This window comes from Impatiens glandulifera, chromosome 2, assembly GCF_907164915.1.
Source record: "Impatiens glandulifera chromosome 2, dImpGla2.1, whole genome shotgun sequence".
NCBI lineage: Eukaryota > Viridiplantae > Streptophyta > Magnoliopsida > Ericales > Balsaminaceae > Impatiens > Impatiens glandulifera.
In genome coordinates, this window is record NC_061863.1 from 61,273,063 (window position 1) to 61,286,965 (window position 13,903).

The 13,903-nt window shown below is 31.5% G+C and overlaps 3 protein-coding genes across 3 annotated transcripts; 1 reads left to right on the forward strand and 2 right to left on the reverse strand.

Moving 5' to 3' along the window:
* Window positions 1-1,642: 1,642 nt before the first annotated feature.
* Window positions 1,643-2,595, forward strand: LOC124927447 (protein PLANT CADMIUM RESISTANCE 12-like). The gene is made up of 3 exons (XM_047467853.1): window positions 1,643-1,924; window positions 1,996-2,067; window positions 2,142-2,595. The coding sequence occupies exons 1-3, from the start codon at window positions 1,702-1,704 to the stop codon at window positions 2,435-2,437; spliced, it is 591 nt and encodes a 196-aa protein (XP_047323809.1). The 5' UTR covers window positions 1,643-1,701; the 3' UTR covers window positions 2,438-2,595.
* A 1,079-nt stretch (window positions 2,596-3,674) lies between these two features.
* Window positions 3,675-4,772, reverse strand: LOC124927396 (AP2/ERF and B3 domain-containing transcription factor ARF14-like). Its single transcript, XM_047467801.1, has one exon. The coding sequence runs from the start codon at window positions 4,740-4,742 to the stop codon at window positions 3,675-3,677; it is 1,068 nt and encodes a 355-aa protein (XP_047323757.1). The 5' UTR covers window positions 4,743-4,772.
* A 4,677-nt stretch (window positions 4,773-9,449) lies between these two features.
* LOC124926249 (receptor-like protein 4) lies at window positions 9,450-13,348 on the reverse strand. Its single transcript, XM_047466443.1, has 8 exons — window positions 12,270-13,348; window positions 11,843-11,993; window positions 11,666-11,737; window positions 11,196-11,264; window positions 10,377-10,445; window positions 10,191-10,268; window positions 9,913-10,118; window positions 9,450-9,833 (listed from the first exon to the last, which is right to left on the reverse strand). The coding sequence occupies exons 1-8, from the start codon at window positions 13,249-13,251 to the stop codon at window positions 9,733-9,735; spliced, it is 1,728 nt and encodes a 575-aa protein (XP_047322399.1). The 5' UTR covers window positions 13,252-13,348; the 3' UTR covers window positions 9,450-9,732.
* Window positions 13,349-13,903: the final 555 nt, after the last annotated feature.

The window sequence follows — 13,903 nt, forward strand, 5'->3', positions numbered from 1 at the left end:
TATAAAAGCAGAGTAAAAATAGATTTAGGGATTTGAGAGAGCAGTTAGAGTAAATTTTCGTTTGTCGTAGCAAACATCGTTTGATCGATTTTAAATGTCGACAGTTTGTTGGTTATTTATGGGCTACATTCTGAACAATAAATATCTATTTTTTTATGTTTCTCACTAAGTAAATTCAAGAGAAATCAAAATTGCATAATTGGTAAGGTTGATTGATCTTATTCTTTCTTATCTTTCTTGTTATTTGTCTAGATTGTTGTAGGATCTTGATCAAGGCTGTCAAAATCGAGAATTTACGTAAAATCGTTAGCTAGTTGTAAACTCGTAAAATCTAGAGTTTACATGAAATTTTAAGAGTTTAATTTAAAAAAATAATAGTTATTTATTATTATTATTTATATATATAATTAAGTGTTTATATTTAATAATAAGTAAATAACACTATAAAAAATTATAGTTACAAAATTAATTATATTAATTAATTTATTTAAATAAATAATAACTTTATTTTTTAATTTTTAAATACAAATTTGTTTTTTAAATAGTAAAATCGTATAGAATCGTAAAATCGAAATTATTTATAAACTCGTAAAATCATAAAATCTTATTATCGTAAATTTAATATCGTAAGAGTTACTTAAAATTAGACTCGTTAACCTAATTTGAAACGTAAAATCGTAAAATTTTAAAACTCAACTCGGGATTTTAACCGCCTTGATCTTGATGCAATTGATTAGACTTTAGTTTTGTTATATCTAGATTGAACACTCACTTTTTATTCTCGAAGTGAAGAGAGGTTTTTCCACGTTAAAATTTGTCTTAAATTATCGTTTTGATTTCATTATGTTTAGTCCATCTTATATACTCAATTAATTAGAAAAATGTTTTGTTTTGAAGAATATATTTTCCCATAATTTTTCACGGTATAAGATATTTTTATGATAACATGAAATAATAATAGTAATAAAATATTTTAACAAATAAAAATAAATTCATAATGCATTGAAATGTAGAAAAACAATAAACAGATACCAGACTATATATGGCACAAAACTCATTTCTTCAATGATGTCATTGATTTGAACTATAAATAAACTAAATGAAATGATTCAAATGTTGGCAAAGTTAATGTCATGAATTCTAGCATTCGTAATTATTTTAAAAATAAAAGTTCATAAGATAAAAGAATGCTAAAAAAAGGAATACTTGTAGCTTAAGGGATACGTAGAATTAATTTTATAATGATTAACGAATTAAACGTCTGATCATGATCCGTCTTTCTTTCTTTCTTTAGAGGGAAGCTAACCAGCAAGAAGATTTAAATATTTCTTGTGAGTGATGTATACACTATTATAATTAATTAATTAGACTTTTGAGAAAAAAAAAAAAAACATATTAGTTTGTGCCTCGAGTTTAGCTTCAATGGTAAATTATGTGTAATGTATGATAGACGCTTGTTGAAAATTAATACAAAAACTAGATTCTTATTTTTGTACCCTTACAATAACTATGATCGATGTCCTCTTATTCAACGCCATGGGCATCTTGCATGTTAAATTATTTTAATTTAAGATGTGATGTGTCTCTGTCATATATATAATTATGACAAAGAAGAGAATATAATTCAAATAGATAAATTAAAATGATGACATAAAATACATGCAAACTAATTAATTATATTCCTTATAAGAAGAACATATAATGAAGGATCTAGGAGTAGGACTTATAATCTCATCGGAGAAAACCATGTCTGAGAATGGATCCCTGACAGTTAAGGAGGCAGCAGCCGCGGAAGACAGCACTGTGGCAGCGGTTGAGTCCACGAAGCTAATGATCCCCTTTCAGCCTTACCCGAATCCCACTGGCTTACCCGAAGGCCAGTGGACCACGGGCCTCTATGATTGTCTCGATGATCGACATAACTGTATGTAACAAATAATTTTGATAGTCTCTTCTCTAAGCGTTTGATCTTGATCTTCTATTCTTTTATATAAGGTCTTATGACTGCATTCTGCCCGTGGGTGACGCTGGGACAGAACGCACATGTAATCGACAGGGGAACTATATGTAAGAATTTAAATATGTAACAAATGAATTATAGTAAAGTTTAATAATTGGTTTGGTTTGGTTTGGTTTTGAAGCTTGTTTTGCTGCTGGAGCTATTTATGCGGCTCTTATATATGCGGGGTGTAATTCGATGTATGGTTGTACATACCGCGCCAAATTGCGAGGGTATTTTTCATTGCCAGAAGCTCCTCTTCCAGACGGGATAGTTCATTGCATATGTTTCTTTTGTGCGCTTTGCCAAGATTATAGAGAGCTCAAGAATCGCGGCATTGATCCTTCAGTCAGTTGGGAAGCCAATGTCGAAAATTGGATGGATCAGAAAACGACTCTCATCGTGCCCCCGACCACTGAACCTGGAATGGAACGTTAAATTTGACACATGTATATTATCATCCATCATAATATTATAATTGCTATCCTTTGCTGCTTCTTTTTTACCTATATATGTTTTTAATTTCCTAATATCCTCCTCCTGTTTTACCATCAAAATTCAAAATGTTATATTGAATCTTTAATATTTGAGAACAATTATACATGTCACATTATTAATGATTTTTAATATATGTTGGACACTAGTAAATTCGATTAGAGAATTAATTACCCTTACAAACTATTTATGGGTTTGATAATATTTGAACGAAGTGTCTATATTTTATTCTTATTTTTATGTTCGGTTGTTTTTTATTTATTTATTTCATATTTGTGTATTGGAACTTACTCGTATCATTTTTTTTTTATTACATATTGATCTATAAAACAAAACAAAACAAAAGAAAATCCTTAGTGGACTCATAACTCATAAGCTCAAAATAGAACAGGTTAGTCTCTTGAGGCCCAAAAATAGGCTACATATATCAGTCCATTCTCAAGAAATTATTTATTTATTTCTTAAAATATAGCATCATGGGAAGACATTTTAAATAGACAATTATGATTTTTTTTAAACTAAATAGTGTGATATATAATGAAAATTTAATTTTTAAAAATAAATAATATATATAAATAGGTTAGTTTAATGATAAAATTTTCAAATAAATTGAAACAAACAAGATCTTCACTATCCAAATCATTCAAATTTGGTCTAAAATGTTATTAGCAACGCAATCATAAGTCAATTAGGACTTCACTCATTATTAGAGCGGATTCTGAGATTGGGCAAGTCTAAAAAATCTGAATTTTGACAGCTAAAAAAATGATAAAAGAATAAGTTTTGGTGAGATTAGAACTCATGACCAAATAATAATATTATGTTTTTATTCTAAACTATTATGCTAGATTTTTTTATGTTTAAAAAATATTATAAATATCTTTTTTTTATTTTTTATTAAATAGGCTGAGGAGTGAACTGTTCTAGCTCTAGATCTGGAGCCGGTTGTTTTTACTTAGAGCCGGCCCTGCTATTTTGTATTTTCAACAATATTAGAAAAAGAAAGACAAAAAATTTGAACAAATAGATTAGCAAACGTCCATTGTATAAGAACGAAATAAAAACATCATCTACAGTATTACATTAATTGCTATACAACAATAATTCACTAAACAGACTATTTAATTAATTACAAACATTGGTTCATTTAAAAAAAAATGGAATTACAAACATTGGTTTATTAGACAACGTCAATTACTCGTTGTTTCTTGGTACTGTCCCATGTCATGATTATGTTCTCCATCATCTCTAATTTCTTCCTCTTTGATCCAATATTATTATTATTATTATCCACACAATTAGTACTAATTATATTGGTTGTTGACGGAACTTTGAATATGTTAACCCCAAAAAGCCTCACAACTCGCGCCTTCTCCTCCTCCTCGATAACTCCGGCTGCTGCCTGAATGATCTTCAAATGATCAACATACAATTGTTTGTCGGCCGAATTAACGGATCGATGAAAGCTCACGATATCGCCTGCGTTCAAACCTTTCTCTTTAACGAATCGACTCCACCCCTTTGTCAAAACGTAGCTTTGGCTACTATTCCAATACGAATATCGAAATCTCCACACTTTACCTGGCCCTGCCCTATCCTTCAAATTCATAAGCACAACGTTCTTATTCGACCGCCCAGAGATAGGGAAATACTTCTCCGCATGCTGTTTAGGAATCACTAACCGGTTCAACTTTCCCACGTCGCTAGGTGTCACGGTTTTCTCGAAAAGCACTTCCGTTTGTAATTTGTTGTCGTCATGATCACTACTATTAATAATCCGATGATGATGATGATTAATTATTATTAATTGGCGCCGACGGCTAATTTGTTGTTCGAGTTCATCCTTGTAAGTATGTTTCCTTAACATGTCCACGATTTCCGCCTTCGAATGGGACCCGAGGAATTCAGCCTCCTCCGATGAACTAACTGTCTTGAAATTGGTGATGGCGTCGAGGCCACGGTAGCGTCTTGCGGCCACGTCGTAAGCGCGTGCGGCCTCGTCTTCGCAATTGAAAGTGCCGAGCCAAACTCTTTGGTGTTTTTCGTAAATTTGTGAACCCCATCTTCCATTAGGCTGGGGAACAACACCTTTGAATCTCGAAGGTGTAAGCTTTGTCCGGCGCTGGGATTGGACCTCCGTCGTGGTGGTGGTGGTGTTGCCGCCGCCGGCGCTCATGATCATGATCATCTTCTCCGGGGAGTCGGTGATGGTTGCGCTCTCATCATCTCTTGAACTAACAGCGTTCATGTTTAATTAACTAATAATTGCTAGCTCTCTTTGTTTATCTAAGGGTTTTATTTGTCAAATCTATATATATATATAGTATATAGACAGAAATTGAACTTATATATATAATGAATAGGAAATTTATAAGGGGGTGAATGCGGACATGCAACCTAACTATATATATAAAATGAAATTAGGCTTCCAGGAAAACATATATTATTACACTAATTGATATGTGCATGATTAATTGTCACATGTGTAAATATATTAATTTATAATATATATGTATGTATGTATAGACATGTGAATGTTTGGTTGGTCAATTCTAGTTAGTTACTAGCTAGTTAGGATTTAGGAATATTCTTTTACTAATTCTACTTTTGCATCAATTAATAAATGATAGATAACATTCTAGACTTAGATTAAGTTGAAGTAATTAATTAATTACCTATTGTAAAGTTTATTAACGATTTCTTATATATAAACCAAAGATGTAAAGTTTATTAGCGATTTCTTATATATAAACCAAAGATGGTCGCATATATAGGGATATATTTCAGCATTATCCATAAGCAACTCGATCAAATTTTGTTCTAATAAATTAGCAAGTTATATAATCTGATTATCCACTATAATTAATTAACACATGTTCAAACATTTATGTATGACAAATTAAGTTAGCCGGGAAACAGGTTTGTGATAATTCAATATATACATATCCATGTTTGTTTGAATGGATTTTTATTTATTTTTAGGTTCTTATGTTGCTTCAAAACTGGATCCAAAACCAAACAGGTCATGATCTGGTTGTAAAAGGAGTTTTATATGTGTGAAAGGAATTTCGATGGCTGCTGGCCGTAAGAGAAGAAAAAAAGGGGGGCTTAATTAATCAATGTTTAGGCCATCTTAATTACTTACTTATTAGCTATAATTATATATTAAAAAAAAATGTCATCTTAATTAAATAATAAAAGGCGGCTGTATGGTGGCAATGGATTAATGTGGATATATATACTCGTGAATGGTAATAAATAATAATTGAGACATAAATCACATGATCCACGCTCCCTTTTAGTAAGTATGATGCATGGACTGATTAATTATTAATTATTAATTAATATATATCCATATAAATAAAAAATGGGAATAATGTCAATTTTATTCACCAAGTTGTAAGAAAATGTCAAATTAACTTATTAAGTATCAAAATTAAATGAACTTGTCAAATATATTTAAAATTACAGAAATATTAAATGGCATTAAAATTGTTGTCATATATAATATCCACGTATTTTTTATTTTTTTAAATTAACATTACTTAAATTATTTTTTATTCAAACAAAACATTAAAAATCTTTTCTTATTTATTTTTTCTCTCTCTTTATCCTCACAACTTACCATTTTCTTTAAATATTCTGTCTTCATTTCTCCATCTATGAGTAATTTTATTATTAATAATAATATTTAATTGATTAATTATAAAAATTGTTCTAAAAAGTAACGAGTTATTAAGACTTCGCCACAACACTGACAATTTAGAATTCGACCAACAAAGACTTCATCATAACAATGACAATTTAGGATTCGATCAATGAATGTTTCAAACAATGACGATGATAGTGTAAGGTTTAACTGAGAAAGACTTGGATTTGGGGGTTATGTCTGGGAGCTGATAAAGTTTAACAGGGTGGGTATTATGAAAACTAAAATTAAAAAAGTCGGTTAAGGGAGATTTTACCTTGATTCAGCATTGTCCACTAATGGCGACAATGATTTAGGGTTTGACTAACGAAGATTTTGGCCACAACGTCTATGATTTAGGAATCGCCAACAAAAACTTCCACTAATGACGATGACTGTTTAAAGTTCAGTTAGGGAGCACTTGGAGGTTAGAAGAAGGTAAAAATTCTAAAGAATTTGGGTTAATCAAAGAGAGAAAAGTTAGAAAAAATGGAGAGTTGTGGAGGGATTAGAGAGAAAGTAAAAATAAGTTTTGTTTGAATGGAAAAATAATTAAAAGTATTGTCAATTTAAAAAATAAAATAAGTGGATATTAAATGTGGTCAAATTTTTGACGCCGTTTAATATTTCTGTTATTTTAAACATATTTGACATTTTTTGACAAGTTCATATATATAAATAGAATTTTGATACTTAATAGTAAATTTGATACCTTCCTACAACTTTGTGTGTAAAATTGACATTATTCCCAATAAAAAAATGCTGACATGTCATCATCATGCTCTCTAGAAACTCCCCAACTTTAATAGTTGTTTATTAAACCACGCAACCTAATTTGCAATGTGTGACATATTATAGTTATAAATGATCCATACATTAATTCAACCGTTATTTTAAACATAACGGTCAAAAATATATATATAAAAGTAAAACAGAAAATTAAAGATCAAAAGGAACAAATTTATATGTATTAATTATATATGTATTTGATCAATTAATTTGCAATAAACCCTAATTAAGTAGTAGAGAGATTGGAATGAATACAAAATAATAAAAATAAAATGAATTGAGTGGAATGTAATATATAGTTGTAATGGGGGTCATCTTCACATAAAATATATAATAATTGAAAATGGGAATAAACTCTCTTTGAATAAGATTGTTTAATTTTGTCGCGTAGTTCTTTCTTTCTACATGAGTAGATGATGAGTCTAGAGTGACTCATTTCATTCATTGAGCCCTCCCCCCTCTCCTTCCTTTATATATATAGAATAATTAATTAATACGATTCTCATAACAAAACACACCTTATCTAGCTAGGCTTATCAGTTTCCTGTTTTAGCTAAGAAATGAACATTAGATCTTTCTTTTAAGATATCTTTTTTTTATATATATTTTTTCAGTACAGCAATATTGCACTGCTTTTATTATTGGATAAATGCTTTTATTATTACATATAGGGCTGTCACCGGGAAAAATCGACAAGTTTTTGAGTAACCAATTTAATAAAAGAATATAAATTTTAGTTAAATTTATTATTTTTTGTAAACTGAAATTAGGGTTAAAAAAAGCACAACTTTTTATATGTGATAGGGCAGTCCAATTTTTTCGAAAATTGGTAAAAAAAAAAATATTGTAAACTTATAATTGTGACATATCGTCCATAAATCATGCATCAAAGCCACACCCATTAAACGACAAAACATTATAGTACGTGGGGTAGATATTTTGAAGGGCATACGATACGTGGCTTTATTTGATTCTCATAATTAATTACTATAAAAAATTGAAAAGAAAAAACTTAACAAGTTTCCTTAAATCCATGGTCGGTCTCCCGCTATTTATAGTAATGATAGTATTGTCCTCCCACACTTTTGTAATTCTAACGTCTTGTCTCAATTTTTTAAATATCTATTAAATCAAACATGGATTAAATATATATATTCTAGTTACATGCAATCAATTTAAATATTTTAAAAATTAAGAAAATTTAAATATTTAAAATCTTTTTTTTTTTTAATAATCTTGTTCTATCAATATGGTGTAGTAATTTGCAATGACATCGAATAATTTTTAAGCATCAATAATGAGATCAATAATGAGATGTAAATAATAATGAGATGTAAATATGGTAATGATTGACTTGGTTGATTCACCAGAATATCTAATTATAGAATGAGGTGTAACATTTGGAAGAGAATTTTTTCTACGCAAAAAAGTTTTCTGAATAGTCTAGATTCATTGTGGAGATGTTTTTTCGATTAAATTTTGGGACGATATTTAATGTCAAAAGTCTAGCTACGACGTATCTTGAGCTTATTTTCATTTATATATATGTAGAAATGCTACAGTTAAAAACATATGTAATCATCGGTCTAGTGGTTTCGCTAGCGGCTAGCCGAATTAGTTATAAGAGGATATTAAACATTATGGAGATATCATTCCACAATAGAGTTTACTTTTGGTAAGACGCAAACAAGTGTCACCATCTAAAGAAGACATTATGCGTTGACAAGATAGGTATAATTTTCATGTGGGCATTGCTACAAGTTATTCGATAAAATAATTCCATATAATTTTTGTTTGGAAAAAATTTTATGAGTCAAAGATTCCATATAAGATCTAGTTTTTTGGATAAAGCTAATTTTGTGGAATTTTAACAAATGAAATGTATGTGCATGAAAAAATATTATATTATGGTTAGTTATATATGTCACGAAAATGTTATATCAATAACTCAAATTTTTATTTTATTTTATTTTTAGTGTGTGAAAGAGTCCCGCCTAGTTGGCCTTAATTTGTAAATGAGGATGTTATCACATGATAACCACTTTCGTATTAATTTATAAATAGTAAGTGGCAATATTAATTAGCTATTGTTTGTTTGGATTGACAATATTGTCGTGGTCTATAGTCTAGTCAAGAATGTACAGTACATCGCATCAATTAGCAGCCACCACGCATGAATATTGAAATGGTCCATCCCTATATTCTTTCTCTAAAGCATGGACCAAATTAAACTTCATTCATTCATAATTATTTAATTATTTAACAAATATATATATCATTTGGATAAGCTTCAACGGTCAACAAATATTCTATCCATATCATAATTATTAATTTCATATATACACACACATGCATCTATGTTTCTTTTAATCATCTCTGGATTGAAAATGAATATAAAATAAACTTTCAAAGGAGATGCTCTCATTATGCAATGAAAGTTACCTATTTAAACTTTCAAATTAGTAACAAGAATTTAATTTAAATATTAAGAAAGCACTTTCAAGAGTAGTAATTAATTAATGAATGAAAAATACCATTATTGCATCCTGCCTGCTATATGGACATTTTGGACAAATAAAATACAACACAAATTGACATTCTCTGAACCACTGTTACCTTTGATGATGAGTGCTCCCATTAGCTTCATATATTAATGTATGCAATTTTGTATCAACATCTTTTAAGTAATTTCTCTCTTTCAACTACCCTGAATTTGCTAACTTCTTCATTATGCACAATCCAAACATTACCCACTGTTCTTTCAATTTGGAGCCGGTATGTACCCTTTGGCGTGTTGGCTCTCCATTTCAAGTGTCATCAATGATTTCTGTCGTTGGTATCTGTTTCTCTTTGCAGAAAGAGCTAAAACAAAGCAAAACAAAACAAAGTTTCAATCTCCAATACTAAACAAACATACTTAAGTGATTACTTTCGTACTTACACATTAGCTCATGGGGTAAAGCAAAGTCATATTCATGGCGACGTCTACGGATGCATATGTATAGCACCAGTAAGAGGACGCAAAATATAAAGATTGACGATATAATTATTGCTATTTTTCCTGCTTTAGACAAACCACGGGTTCCCCAAAAGAGAGGACAATCCGGAAGAGGTGGTACACCACATAGGCCTTTGTTGTCTGATAGACTGTGAAAAAGAGTTCCTTAATTAACCGCATTAGATGAAAATACAAAACTTAGATTTATCAACAGTTCTTACTCTATGGTTCCACCATGGACTCCAATGGAATAGAGATCCTCTGGTACTCGACCTTCCAATAAGTTATCATTCAACAGCCTAGAATAAATATAAGAGTGTATGTTAATAAAAACTTTCAGAATGGAGAATAAAGCTTTTTATCATCCAAAATGGTAATTTATTCAGTTGAAGACATGATAAACTCACACAAGCTGCAAATGTGAAGAAGATAGACTCTCTGGTATGACCCCTGTAAACTTGTTGTTTGATAAATCTCTACACGCAATGATGGACAACATCAATAAAAGAAGTAAGCTATTTGTTCGGCAATGAACAAGGGCACAAGCATCGAATGATCATATCCTTCTTAGGTAGATTATGAAAACAGTAGGTTCAGTGTTCCTAACTTTGTTTGAATGTGAAAATACATAGCACTAATAAAGAATCAATAAGTTGCGGACAAAGTAAAATGCATTAATAAGGCATAACATAGAGGAATACAACATTTTTTAGTTGAGGCACATGGCAGGGTAAAATAAAAGAATTTCTTGAAGAATGTCAGTCTCTTTTTAATGTATTTTCTGATTTTTTGTACAATGAATAGTGAAGATATATACAAGTAAAAGAAAGATTGGAAACCAAAAGTCTTCTTGCAAGGCTTATGTGGTTTGTAAAGGGAAAATGAGAAATGAAAAGGTCAAAGTCGGAAAGATCAAGAGTCTAATGTCCATTGGGATGTTTGATTGTGTTCGTTCTTGGTGATGCTTTTCGACATCTTTTGATTATCTTTTATGTTGTTCTTTTGTGTTTGGTGATTGGTTTCTTCATGGAGGGTAAAAATTTAGTGGAGTATATTTAATTTTTCATCATTTTTAGTTTCTTATGTTAAATCATCATTTTGTGATATGTACTGTTTTAATTTCAATCTATTTTAAAAAAATAAGATTCAACTGAATCTTGTTTTTAAACCCTAAACTTGCATACAGATTCAAATATATCATTATTCTTTATAGAAGGTAAGCTTACAGCTTTGTAAGAAACATCTGAGCAAGGCCTGTAGGTAGATTCCCTTCCAATGAATTAGAACTTAAGTTCCTGCAGTAAACAAGAATGTAATAATAAGAACATAGTTTGATCCAAGTAAAGTAGGCATTGAGAGGAGACTCAAAAGCTAAGTGGTAGAGCACAACTCTTGGCATCAGGGTCATGGGTTTGAGTCTTCGCTTCGGACCATTTTAAAAAAACGTAGGCATTTGAAAGTGACATATTATTTCTTACTTTTCCCATTTTCCTTTTTTTTCCTTCTTAAACTGGCCTTATCATATAGAGACACATTTAGCAAGTTCAAGATTATACATGTAGCTTTGTGTGCTCATTCATGAATTAAAATATTTAAACTCCTCAAACCCCTCCCTCTTTCATTGTCATTGTAACAATTCATCCACAAGAACAATTTCGAAATTTTATGTTGTATGAAGCAGATTGGTTGTACTTACAGGCTTACCAGGTTAGTCAAAAGACCAATCTTGTCACTAATATAACCTTTCAATCCTTGACTCCCAAGATCTCTGCAATAATACAATCATACACCAATGTTGACAAATTGAAATTAAAATTATATACTTTTAGGAAATCCAGTACATCTAAACAATCGAGAGGAGAATAAAGCTTACATTTTCGAGACCACAAGAGCAGAATCATTCGTAATAGTGTGGCATGTAACTCCTTCCCAGGCATCCCAGTTAGTAGGAGCACAAGGATCACCATTCCATCCCATTCTATCCGGAACACGAAGCGTTTCTTTCAGTGCTTTCATGGCAATTGCTGCAAACAGAAGCAAATTCTTTCTGATGGATTTGTAATAGTTTATTTCACCATCAAGTTCAGAATATATATTATTTCAAATAAAAGCTGTCAGTATTCCAGTTTGAACTCTATTCCAGCATGTTTCTACTCTTCTATTATGATCAATTAGTACTAGTTCAAAACAGGAATAAATAACCAGAAATTTCAGTTTGAGATCAATTAAGAATTCAATTTCAATAAAAGGTTGATGATTCAATGTCCCTAAATGTATTAGACAAAGGAAGAGATAGAAACCTTGATCAGGAATAGTGGAAAGCTCAGCCGGAACGATTGCATAAGTCTCAATCCCGCAAATTATGGGTGCACCAACAACGGGGAGAAGCTTCACACTCAAAACCGTACTACTGAGGTTCTTGAGGATGTAATGCCAACTGAATGCAGCAAAACTCCCAACTTGCTTAAAAATATCAATGCTAGCAACATTTTTGTCATTAATCACCACATCAAATAGCCTCTGCCCTGATTTCGTTATACTCACGTCAATCTCCGCAAAGTGCAGCCAAATCAAGTAGTTCGACTTCGCATCCACCTGCAATTCATATTCAATCGTTCCTTTTCCAGTCACCGTCAATGCTGTCTGGTACAATTTCTTCGGGAAATAGTTAGGACTCTGTTCTGTATTGACCACATCTCTTAACGCAGAGACGGCTTTAATTCCGGCTTTGTTAGAGGACAGGAATTCAGCATCGGACTGCCATGACCGGCCGAAAACGTCGGTGTCGTTGCTGAACCCCGCACCCCACTGGTTCGAACCGCTTGACAGCCGTCCATAGTTGACAAGTACCGAAGTGTTGCCAATTGATTCGGAATCATAAGAAGCTGGATCTATCTGAATAATCTCTATGGAAGCAATTAATGGCGGATCTGTAGCAATGCTGTAGAAGCAAATATCGGCCTCACCGTCGGATACGAAAGCGAGGAGATCAGAATAGGCACCGGATCTAGCGATATCATCCGGCCACGGTGACCTCCAGCTGAAAACAAGAGTTCCTTCAACGGAGAGATCGAAGCTCGGAGGATGAGATTTTCCGTCATAGTTATCGTAGACGGTGAATGTCCTGATGAAGTATCTTCCAACGGGAACAGGAACTATGTAGCAGTTCTTCTTTCCGGCTGAGATCGGGAAGTAACGGATTGTCTTCTCCTGTATGCGATTGAATCGGAGCGGTTCGGATACCAGTCCAGTCGAACCGGCAGTGTAGAACCTGTCGGACATCCATTCCGTCTTGAAATTGTCGGTAGAATTGGTGGAACCTCCACAATCTATGTGATAAGCAATATCTGCAATGATGAACAAGAATCAATCAATCAAATAACAATCAGGATTAGGTTTGAAAAATCAGTAACATGCAATCTTATAAATAACATTACCAAAAGAATAGGAGATAGTGGTGGAGATGAAGAAGAACATGAAGAAGATGAAGATTGGATACATGATGGATTTGTGAGTCGTTTCGTTTGGGCATGCAAAGTAAAAGGAGTTGACTGAACTAGTGTGGAAAACACTACAGTGAGAAAGAATCATATTTTAACACCTCAACTTCTTAACTTATTCAAATTGGACCTTCAATTTCATGTTTTTTTTATTTGATTTCTTTATTATAACCAATATTCCCAATTCTCTAATAAAATAAGATAAAACTTTGTTCTATTGTAAAATTAAATGGTATTTTATTAATTTTGTATAAGGATTCTGGGTTCTGATTAGATGTTTGGCCAAAATAACTGAAAGACATAAGATTTTGGACATTTGTTAAAGTCTTTTGCGGGGTCCATAATAATAATAATTATCTTTAACACTCTATTTTAAAAAAAACCTATTAGAATTATATTATTGAACATAGGGTTTTACAGCCATTTTCTCTATA

Bases quoted from the DNA above. Each gene is read 5' to 3' on its own strand.
- LOC124927447 (XM_047467853.1), top strand. From the start codon at position 1,702: ATGAAGGATCTAGGAGTAGGACTTATAATCTCATCGGAGAAAACCATG. The intron at 1,925-1,995 runs GTATGTAACAAA...CTTTTATATAAG, and splicing joins TCTCGATGATCGACATAACT to GTCTTATGACTGCATTCTGC. The intron at 2,068-2,141 runs GTAAGAATTTAA...TTGGTTTTGAAG, and splicing joins AATCGACAGGGGAACTATAT to CTTGTTTTGCTGCTGGAGCT.
- LOC124927396 (XM_047467801.1), bottom strand. From the start codon at position 4,742: ATGAACGCTGTTAGTTCAAGAGATGATGAGAGCGCAACCATCACCGAC.
- LOC124926249 (XM_047466443.1), bottom strand. From the start codon at position 13,251: ATGTCCGACAGGTTCTACACTGCCGGTTCGACTGGACTGGTATCCGAA. The intron at 11,265-11,665 runs GTAAGTACAACC...TGTTTACTGCAG, and splicing joins TTGACTAACCTGGTAAGCCT to GAACTTAAGTTCTAATTCAT. The intron at 10,446-11,195 runs GTAAGCTTACCT...CATTGCGTGTAG, and splicing joins CAGATGTTTCTTACAAAGCT to AGATTTATCAAACAACAAGT.